Below are 11270 nucleotides of genomic sequence, written 5' to 3' on the forward strand. Positions count from 1 at the left end.
TTGCAAAAAAAAAGAAAAAAAATATGTAACTAGTGCAATGCCGCTGTATGAAGATACACAGTGAATGCGAAACAGTAAAGCTGTACAAAGTCATGACTGGGCGAAAACCACTCCTGTGCTGTACCATGTGAGAGTTACCTGAAGGATCGGATCATAATTCTGGCTAGCACAGTTGCAAAGATCAAATCATCCACCACCCCTGTCAGCACTTTTCCTGAAGCAAGCGGAGAGACTGAAGTGTCTGGGGTGTTTTTATGTACACTTGTGCACTAAAGGTGTGAAGCTGCAACTGACATTAGCTGGGTGAGGGGCAGTGGATACGTTAAAGTCCTTATCCACTGACTCTGCCTCAGCTAAAGTCCTTATCCACTGACTCAGTTAAAGTCCTTATCCACTGCCTCTGACTCAGCTAAAGTCCTTATCCACTGCCTCTGACTCAGCTAAAGTCCTTATCGACTGCCTCTGACCCAGCTAAAGTCCTTATCCACTGCCTCAGCTAAAGTCCTTATCCACTGCCTCTGACTCAGTTAAAGTCCTTATCCACTGCCTCTGACTCAGCTAAAGTCCTTATCCACTGCCTCTGACCCAGCTAAAGTCCTTATCCACTGCCTCTGACTCAGCTAAAGTCCTTATCCACTGCCTCTGACTCAGTTAAAGTCCTTATCCACTGCCTCTGACTCAGCTAAAGTCCTTATCCACTGCCTCTGACTCAGCTAAAGTCCTTATCCACTGCCTCTGACTCAGCTAAAGTCCTTATCCACTGCCTCTGACTCAGCTAAAGTCCTTATCCACTGCCTCTGACTCAGCTAAAGTCCTTATCCACTGCCTCTGACTCAGCTAAAGTCGTGACCTCCGAAGGTACTGCCCTCTCTGCCTAATTATCTGCCCCTACTGGTAAGCCTCAGTCCAGTATCTATTTAATTTCTTTGTTTTTGTGTCGGTAAGTATAAGTTTAACAATTTAATTAATTTAGCTAATAATAATGCAGAACGGTATATATTACAATTCAGGTGCCACTAGGCCTGTACTGAGAATCAATAATGGCAATTTTTTTTTATTTTTTTTTACGGTTAAGGCACCAAGACTGTTATATGCTGATAAAGCTAACTTTAATAGCTATGTGACGTGTAAAATATGATCTGCAAATCCCAATAGCAGACAGTCAGGGCCTGCTAAACCTTCCCTGAAGGCCTCACCATTTTCAAAATGGAGAAAATGTAATGCTTTCCTAAATAGTATTTTAGCTTGCTTGTTAATTATCTGTAAATTTTCCCAGAACGATTTCCATTCCATTCAAGTATGTTGTCGTGGCTGTGACCTCCAAGGCCTTCACCTCGCCTCAGCAGCGCTGATCAATAGAAAATCTCATTTGGATTGACAGGCACATCAGCATGATCAGCTAATCAGACTGTTCTGTTTCTACGAGGCAGGCATAATCTTTCAGCACTGTCACCGACCAAGGCCTTCTCTGCTCGTACTGCAGGCCTCTCAATGTAATCCTGTTGTGGGTTTGTTTCATATGACCAATGTGGCACTACACGTGAAGGCAGAGTGTTTCACCCGGGGAGATAGTTAGGATACAGTCAAACTTGCCCAATAAGGGCACACAGGTCTGTTACTGAAGAGGCATAGATGTGGTTTATATAAATAAATATATATATAAATATGTTGTGTACAACAACACAATAGTTTGTAGCTGCAGGAGAGAGCAGAGACAATAAATGTGTATTATTGTGTGTGTGCATGTGCGTGTGTGTGAGTGTGTGTGTGTGTGTATGGGGGGAGGGGGAGTAGTTTGGTGACTGGGGTGTGACTGCTGTGAATGTGAGAAAGAGAGAAGTGCAAGTCTGTGCGGTCCCTTTCATAAACGAGAAGCTGTCTGTCTGTCAAGATGTCCAGAGATCCCGTGTATGCCGTTGTAAACTACCACACAAAAGACACACCAGGTCAATTGACCTCAGCGGAAGCAGGTAAGTGTATCTCTCAACTTCTTCTTCTCAAATTAGGGTGAGCACAAATGCGTTGTCTTCCTATATGGTGAAAACCAACTCAAGCATCAGTACAATCACACTATTTTGATTTTCTGTGTTAATTGTAACAAACTTCACATTGCCAGTCCTTATTTTATGTATTGATTTTAGTTTCCCCTTTAGTTTGATTGCCCTTGTATAGTAGTTGGGATTTTAAGCGTTCAGGGAACTGAAATAGACTTGGTAGCTATTTTTGAAAATCTGTGTCGTCTATGGACCATTGAACACATAGACGTTGACACATGGTCTTGTAATCATTGTGTTAAATGACATTTTGCACGCACACTCATGATACAGGCTCATCTACAAGTGCCCTTCTAAAGGCCCATAGTCATTTTTCATCTTGACATAAAGTTGATCTGCTTCTGAGTGAGTTGATGACTGCTTATAGTCCTGGTCCCATGGTTGATCTGCTTCTGAGTGAGTTGATGACTGCCTATAGTCCTGGTCCCATGGTTGATCTGCTTCTGAGTGAGTTGATGACTGCTTATAGTCCTGGTCGCATGGTTGATCTGCTTCTGAGTGAGTTGATGACTGCTTATAGTCCTGGTCGCATGGTTGATCTGCTTCTGAGTGAGTTGATGACTGCTTATAGTCCTGGTCCTATGGTTGATCTGCTTCTGAGTGAGTTGATGACTGCCTATAGTCCCATTCCCATGGTAACTCGCTCAGAGGAACAGATGTGCAGATCTGTGGACCATGCCCCCTGAACTGCAATTCTGCTTCTTAATTCTTTCCCCAAACTTCAGAAACAACCGCTGATGATGCCACATACTCAAACATCCACATGCCCGTATCAGGGAGACCCGGACAACATGAGGGAGACAAGGGTGAGTGTGTGTGTGTGTGTGTGTGTGTGTGTGTGTGTGTGTGAGTGAGACAAGGGTGGGCGTGAGTGATGTGTGTGTGTGGGTGTGTGTGAGTGTGTGTGTGTGTGTGTGTGTGTGTGTGTGTGTGTGTGTGTGTGTGAGTGATGTGTGAAAGTAGGGCAGGGTTCTGGAGACTCAAGTGTTGAAGCTTTAACAAGAACAGGAAGTCATTTGCATGCTTTTTTTTAGAGTCACATCCTGTGCTTTATTGAGAGTCTGCAGTCACATCCTGTGCCACCGTTGCCATGTCAACCACAAATATACACTTCCAGTTATTACAGTGAAAATGTTAAAACGGATGTCAAAATAGCATCAACTACAGTTTCCATCTTGATATTGACTTCTGCTTTTTATGATTTCCAGCTGCAGGGAGGCACTGTGTTATCTACTCAAAAGTCAGTCTTCCCAATCAAGGTATGTTAGGTGTGTGTGTGTGTGTGTGTGTGTGTGTGTGTGTATGTGTGTGTGTGGTTTCTGTATTTGTGTGTTGTTGTCTGTACAAGAAAATATGTATCAGGCTGTGTCCTCAGTGATAAGTTGATGGCGTTTTAAATATTGTCATTATATGTGTGTCTGTGCTATTAAGTTTGTATAGAGTTTTAACAGTTTTAAGTTTATACTATTAAGTTTGTATAGAGTTTTAACAGTTTTAAGTTGATACTATTAAGTTTGTATAGAGTTTTAACAGTTTTGAGTTTATACTATTAAGTTTGTATAGAGTGTTAAGTGCTCCGTGTATTATCTGCTTTGGCCTTGTAGGCCTACCATGCCTCTTATAGTACATGTGGGTGTAGTACAAGGAAAAGGTGTTATGTTAAAATGATACCTAAGCACGTATCCTCATGTGGTTTGCTGAGGTCAGATGACGCTCGGCCCACTTCTGCACGTGACCCCGATGACCCCGCTGCTCGGCCCACTTCTGCACGTGACCCCGATGACCCCGCCCCCATAACAGCGTCAGCGGAGAGGTTCCAGTGGAGAGTCTTTCTGAAACCCACAGTCTGGCTTCTCTTTCTCTCTGCTCTTCTGCTGCTTGTGCTCTTCACACTGGGTGTGCTCTGTAAGTACACACAATTGTGCTCTTCACTGTAAGTACAGACACTTGTGCTCTTCACACTTGTGCTCTTCTCTGTAAGTACAGACACTTGTGCTCTTCTCTGTAAGTACACACACGTGTGCTCTTCACACTTGTGCTCTTCTCTGTAAGTACAGACACTTGTGCTCTTCTCTGTAAGTACACACACTTGTGCTCTTCACACTGGGTGTGCTCTGTAAGTACAGACACTTGTGATCTTCTCTGTAAGTACACACACTTGTGCTCTTCACACTGGGTGTGCTCTGTAAGTACAGACACGTGTGCTCTTCTCTGTAAGTAAACACACTTGTGATCTTCTCTGTAAGTACACACACTTGTGCTCTTCACACTTGTGCTCTTCTCTGTAAGTACAGACACTTGTGCTCTTCTAAGTTTGCACACAGAGGGCAAGTGTGGATGTTTGCCCCCAACATTCATTCATACAGATGTTTCTTTTGTCACTGACCAGTAGGTGGCACTGCAGATGATGGAGGTCATATGAGGTCAATGTACTAGGCAGATATTGGTGTGGGGGCCTAGTGTCAATGCCAATTAGAGAAAAAAATAGTGCATGAAGCAATATGATTTCATGATGCCCGTTTCAGTTGTGAAAAAAATCACAAGCAGGCCTCAGCCAGTCTTGACTCATCACATGAACATGCCTAGGGTTCTTAAACTGATCACATGAACCTGCCTAGGGTTCTTAAACTCATCACATGAACCAGCCTAGGGTTCTTCAACTCATTACATTAACCTGCCTAGGGTTCTTTAACTCATCACATTAACCTGCCTAGGGTTGTTTAACTCATCACATGAACCTGCCTAGGGTTCTTTTTTACTTGGTTCTCATGCTCTGCCATGAAGCACTTTGAAGTAAGTGCAAAAGTACAAGAGTTGTAGAGTAAAAAAGTACAAGGGTTTAACAGCCAACCAGAGCACACATAATCCAGTATGCTTTTAATAATGACAAACCCTGGTTCACAGTGAAACTCAAAAAGTTGAGGTTGGAGAAGGATGAGGCGTTCAGGAGTGGGAATAGAGACGGATATGTAGAGTCTAAATACAGGTTTAGGAAGGAGGTGAGAGATGCTAAACGTGTGTATTCTAAGAAACTTGAACACCAGTTCTCAGCCAACGACTCTGCCTCCGTCTGGAAAGGGCTTAGGCTGATCACCAATTGCAAGCCTAGAGCCCCCCACTCCACTAACGACTCACGCCTGGCCAACAACTTGAATGAGTTCTACTGTCGCTTTGATGGACAATGGAACAGTCCTGACACCATCCCCCGTGACACCTCCCTCCAGCCCCAGCCCATCAACTGCACCGCCCCCACCACAGCAGAGGCCTGCGCCTCACAACCGCCCACCTCAGAGCCCCCCCCCCCCCCCCTCCCCCTCCACAGTGACGACTCTCTCCATCCTTGAGAGAGACGTCAACAGACTTTTTAAGAGACAGAACCCCCGTAAAGCAGCCGGGCCAGACTCTGTTTCTCCATCAATCCTGAAGCACTGTGCTGATCAGCTGTCTCCGGTGTTCACAGACATTTTTAACACCTCACTGGAGATATGCCATGTACCAGCCTGCTTCAAGATCCATCATCCCAGTCCCCAAAAAAACAAAAGTCACTGGACTCAACGACTACAGACCCGTCGCCCTGACCTCTGTGGTTATGAAGGCATTTGAGCGTCTGGTGCTGGTTCACCTCAAAGCCATCACTGACCCTCTACTGGACCCCCTGCAGTTTGCCTACAGAGCTAACAGGTCTGTAGACGATGCAGTAAACATGGCCCTTCACTCATCCTCCAGCACCTGGACTCCTCAGGAACCTACGCCAGGATCCTGTTTGTTGACTTCAGCTCTGCCTTCAACACAATCATTCCGGCTCTGCTTCAGGACAAGCTCTCCCAGCTGAACGTGCCTGACTCCACCTGCAGGTGGATCACAGACTTCCTGTCTGACAGGAGGCAACGCGTGAGGCTGGGGAAGCATGTCTCTGACTCCAGGACCATAAGCACCGGTTCCCCTCAGGGCTGCGTTCTTTCCCCTCTACTCTTCTCCCTGTATACCAACAGCTGCACCTCCAGTCACCAGTCCGTCAAACTCCTTAAGTTCGCGGACGACACCACCCTCATTGGGCTCATCTCTGGGGGGGATGAGTCCGCTTACAGGTGGGAGGTTGACCATCTGGTGACCTGGTGTGGGCAGAACAACCTGGAGCTAAATGCTCTGAAGACAGTGGAGATGGTCGTAGACTTCAGAAGGAACCCAGCCCCACCCACCCCCATCACCCTGAGTGACTCCCCAGTCGACACTGCGGAGTCCTTCCGCTTCCTGGGCACCATCATCTCCCAGGACCTCAAGTGGGGGCTGAACATCAGCTCCCTCACCAAAAGAGCTCAACAGAGGATGTACTTTCTGCGGCAGCTGAAGAAGTTTAACCTGCCAAAGACAATGATGGTGCACTTCTACACCTGCATCATCGAGTCCATCCTCACCTCCTCCATCACCGTCTGGTACGCTGCTACCACTGCCAATGACAAAGGCAGACTGCAGCGTATCATCCGTTCCGCCGAGAAGGTGATTGGCTGCAATCTGCCCTCTCTACAGGACCTGTTTGCCTCTAGGACCCTGAGGCGGGCAGGTAAGATTGTGGCCGATCCCTCACACCCGGGTCACAAACTTTTCGAGGTCCTTCCCTCCGGCAGGAGGCTGTGGTCCATCAGGACCAAAACCTCACGCCACAAAACCAGCTTCTTCCCGGCTGCCGTTGGCCTTAGTAACAAGGCCACCTGACGTGGACTCTCATCCCGCCCCCACACCTCAAGCCTGTGTTATGTTAACACTCACTACATTGCACACTGCACATTGCACATTCACATTTGCACTCCTGCCCTGCTTTTTGTATTGTAGTACTTATTGTGTTTGTGTAGTACTTACTGTGTTTTTATGTTTTATGTTATGTGTAGTACTTACTGTGTTTGTATGTTTTTATGTTTACTGTATGCACCTATACATCAGAACAAATTCCAGGTAGGTGTAAACCTACTTGGCAATAAATACTATTCTGATTCTGAATACTGTTAGCATCGTGGTGGTGATTGTGGTTTTCTCTCAATGACGCCTTCATCAGTGTGTGTGTGTGTGTGTGTGTGTGTGTGTGTGTGTGGGTGGTGGTGATTGTGGTTTTCTTTCAATGACGCCTTCATCAGATGCCTCAAGTGCACGCTCACATACGGAGAGACAGCATGCTCTTCAGAAGAACAACACTGGTGAGTACGAGGTGACGACAGGTGCTCAATTAAAAACAAGGCGAACACATCATTTTAGCCTTATATCAAATGTTTGATACAGCCTGACTATGTCATTAACACGGCATGGGCGACACCATAACCGCAACTAGAAGCCACGACACTCAAGGCCCATTGATATTACAGTGACATATTACCATTATTTAGTAACTATCATAAACGTCATCACAAGCTTACAAGTTGCCCTTGCATCAGGATGTATTAGTGCTGATGGTGGGCAGTGATGTTTATATGGCACTGAAATAACAGATGACCATTATATCTTACTGTGAGCTCACAACACAACTTGCTATTGTAGAGGCATGGCAATGGTCTAGACCAGGGATTTTCTGTTAAGCTCCGGAGGAAAAGAGACCCAAATGCAGACCAAAAATGCGGGGAAAAATTAGGGTTTATTTGTACAAAAAAGGTCAATCAAAAGTTCAAAAAATCAACACACAAAAGATCCAAAAAATTCAAAAGGGTAACGCACAAAAGATCCAAAAAGGTAACGCACAAAAGATCCAAAAACTCAGAGCAGTCAGAGCAGACGAAGAAACACAAAAAACAACAACTTATCTCAAGCCAGCAGATACAGACGAGTTACAATCCAGGCTCATCAGACAGATTCTTTCAGACAGATCTTAGGTTACGACCAGACATAGAACCAAGGGCAGACTGAACTTAAATACTGGAGGGGAAACAGATAATTGGTGGGAAGCAAACAGGAGGCAGGAGAAACTAATCAGGACAACAAGTAGACTGATTAACAGGACAGGTGTGGTAGATGATGACAGGGAAATGCAGGAAGTGACAAGGCAGGTGGGGCGGAGTGTCAGAACAAAACAGAAAACACATGGCATAACAAAAACACAAGGAGCACATGTCAAAACAAACACAATAGACACGTAACAGCCAGAGTCCCTTGAGCATTAGAGAGGATACTAACATTTTCAACCGGGGGTCTGTGGTCCGCGACATGTTGATCAGTTCACCATTTTTTAATTTTTATTAGCAAAATTCGCTTTGCTATTTCAACACATTTCCAGATTACGCAGAATATGTGTGCGGGGGGAGGGGGCGTGGTGACGGCGGTTAGCGATCTACCCTGATAACTGCACATATTTAAGTATAGCATAGCAGAATATCTGTGCAGGGGGAGGGGGCGTGGTGGCGGCTAGCGATGTACCCTGATCATTTCACACATAATATCTGTGCGGGGGGAGGGGCGTGGCGGCGGCGGTTACAAACACGCATGCGCGTGCAGGCACATCAGTGGGCCGCAAATTACTTTCTAGTCAGAATGGTGGTCCCTGGGACAAAACCAGTTGAAAACCCCTGGTCTAGACGCCTTCAGAAGGAACTCTTGGGTAAAGCACTTTCACAGTGATTCAAAATACACCTTCTGGCAAGCAAATATGATTCTAAGTTCAGCAAACACTCAAACAGAAGATATTATACCTGTTGATCATACAATACCGTTGACACTGTTCACTGTTGACATGGCAAGTCTCGTAGTTGAATACCCAGCAATCAACTCCCCAGCAGCCCCCTAACCTTGTGTGTTGTGTGGACTTAGAAGGGAAATCAATACTGATACTACTGCTTGACTATACTGTCAAAAATACTTTGGTGTTCACCTTCCATCCACTGACCAGAGGTACACACACGGCTGTGGCATCAACTCAACCGTAGTTCTGAAGAGAAGACACAGCTGTGGCTTCAACTCAACAGTAGTTCTGAAGAGATGACACAGCTGAGGAATCACCTCAACAGTAAGTCATCATTCATTTGTTATCAGGTAGGCTAAATAGTTATGGCTGCATTATCAACTCGGTGTGCATTGTTTTCTGCCACCAAAACAGTGAGTCATCTATTATTATTTACATGATACACGATCCAGACATTTTCTGAATGAAACTCTGTTTGTTTGTGAAGAGACTCAGATGAACTTGACACAGTTACAGAGGAGCTACACGGCTCTCTCCGAGGAAAAGACAGACATCCAGACTAAACTTGAGGGTGAGTTATGTCTGGTTCTTCTTAGAGACCATAAATCATTGTCAAGATAAGTCTTGATGTATGAGATGACCTCTGACCTCTGTAATAAGGACACTTGATATGATGTTTTTTGGTCTGCTTTTAAACCCCAATATTGCTCGGCTTGGCTGATAAAAGTAGAGGATTCAAGACAAACTTTCCTCCATACATGGTTTACACGTGCTACCTTAATGAATTACTCATACAGGTGGATACACGTGCTACCTTAATGAATTGCCATCTTCCAGATTTAAAGATTGAAGCAGAGAAGAAGTCTGCAGATGGCTGGGAGTATTTCAGTGGAAAGTGGTATTACTTTTCCACTTACAAGAAGACCTGGACTGCGAGTAAAGATGCCTGTGTGACTAAGGGAGGAGACCTGGTCATCATAGAGAGTGAGAAGGAACAGGTGGAATACTATTCTCAGTCTTAACACAAGATGACTTTCATCATAATACCAAGAGCTATTATAATATCTATTATAATATACAATTCTTTGTTCATTTCATTGTAGCAATACATACATCGCCACTCAGGGGAGTACTGGATAGGACTAAAACACTCCTATGGAAAATGGTACTGGGTGGACAACACACCACTCACAGGCCCCGGGTCAGTACTCCTTACATATATATGTTTCTCCTTTGATGTAACATTTAAATTGTAGATTCATTATTGTAGAAGATTGTGGTGCAATCATGATGTAGTGTCTGACATCCCTGCAGTGTTTCTAAGGTATCTTTAGCACTTCCCCCACTGGAACATATTTATCAGGCATAGTATACAGTAGATTCTATTTTTCTATCTCATTTCATTTAATTTCATTCAACTCAGTGGTTTTCTAGTTCTGTTAAAGTGTGTGGTCATCACGGCAATAAGGAGACCCACAAGTAGTTATCTTTGCATCTTTACCCATTAGCAGAGGTGCTGATAACTGTACGTTGTGTCATTGAACATAAAATATGTGTGGAGGTTAAGGGAGAGCACACTTGCATGTCAGTAACTGCATTATGTTGTTTAAATGAACCTTCAGTTGAATGGATTATGCTATGAGGTCAATGTGATTTGTGACTTTTGAAATCATCTCTTCTATCAAACCAAACAACATTATTGTCCTTTAAAACTGTGAATACAGTACTTCTGCCACGCTTGTTTTCTCACTTGGCATCATTTTGTGCATGCACAGATATTGGAGCTATGGCGAGCCTAAATATGATGGATGTGTGCGGACAGAATACACAAGAACTCAGAACACTTGGAAATATAGCTGGTGTAATGATTATTTACAAAGTGTTTGCGAATGTAAAGCTGTAGTTTGACTATAACCATACAGGCCTGTGAAGCTGAAAGAGTAATGGCCTCTGTGAATGAACAAAAAAACATGTTTAGAGAGAGAAGTTGTATTCTCCTCTGAAATTCTCTTCTTGCCCAAATGGCCAGTTAACCAGTTAACCAACATTTTGTCTGTACATTTACCTCTTTTTTATATTCATTTTCTCATTCTAAACCCTGTTTTTGTCAACATATTTTCCCTCCACTAAAATCTGCATTAAATAGCAGTTTTTAGAAGTCAAAATGCTTTGGTGCCTTTGTATTAAGCATCCTTGTTATGCGGTGTAAGTGTAGTGTGTAAATGTTCATCTGTTTCCTTAAGTGTTGCTTTAATACCCTCTGTTCTTTTATGTCATGCACAACCAGGATACATATTTATAGAAAATGAATCGGACGATCTACAAATGCTCAGATTATAAACAAACTATCTGCTGAAACTCTGTTACCTATAATTGATGGCTGAGGTTAGGGTTAGGGGTTGGCATTGGTTAAGGTGATGTTCAGTGAACAAATAGAAAGGCAGACCTCTGTAGGCGGAAGTCAAGTGTTACCCAAATAATATTACATTACATGTGTATGTTCCAAATGTATACTTTTTCTATATAATTGTATATGTAATAAATTCAGATATTTCGTG

General features: G+C 44.0%; 1 protein-coding gene across 1 annotated transcript; it reads left to right on the forward strand.

Moving 5' to 3' along the window:
* The first annotated feature begins 1773 nt into the window (after positions 1-1773).
* LOC116224712 (C-type lectin domain family 4 member F-like) lies at positions 1774-11270 on the forward strand. Its single transcript, XM_031585367.1, has 10 exons — positions 1774-1970; positions 2780-2860; positions 3263-3313; positions 3762-3959; positions 7184-7243; positions 8920-9036; positions 9200-9283; positions 9550-9710; positions 9816-9913; positions 10488-11270. The coding sequence occupies exons 1-10, from the start codon at positions 1892-1894 to the stop codon at positions 10618-10620; spliced, it is 1062 nt and encodes a 353-aa protein (XP_031441227.1). The 5' UTR covers positions 1774-1891; the 3' UTR covers positions 10621-11270.

The sequence above is a fragment of the Clupea harengus genome, chromosome 18 (assembly GCF_900700415.2).
Source record: "Clupea harengus chromosome 18, Ch_v2.0.2, whole genome shotgun sequence".
Classification (NCBI taxonomy): Eukaryota; Metazoa; Chordata; class Actinopteri; order Clupeiformes; family Clupeidae; genus Clupea; species Clupea harengus.

Bases quoted from the DNA above. Each gene is read 5' to 3' on its own strand.
- LOC116224712 (XM_031585367.1), top strand. From the start codon at position 1,892: ATGTCCAGAGATCCCGTGTATGCCGTTGTAAACTACCACACAAAAGAC. The intron at 7,244-8,919 runs GTGAGTACGAGG...TCCACTGACCAG, and splicing joins TCTTCAGAAGAACAACACTG to AGGTACACACACGGCTGTGG. The intron at 9,711-9,815 runs GTGGAATACTAT...ATTTCATTGTAG, and splicing joins TAGAGAGTGAGAAGGAACAG to CAATACATACATCGCCACTC.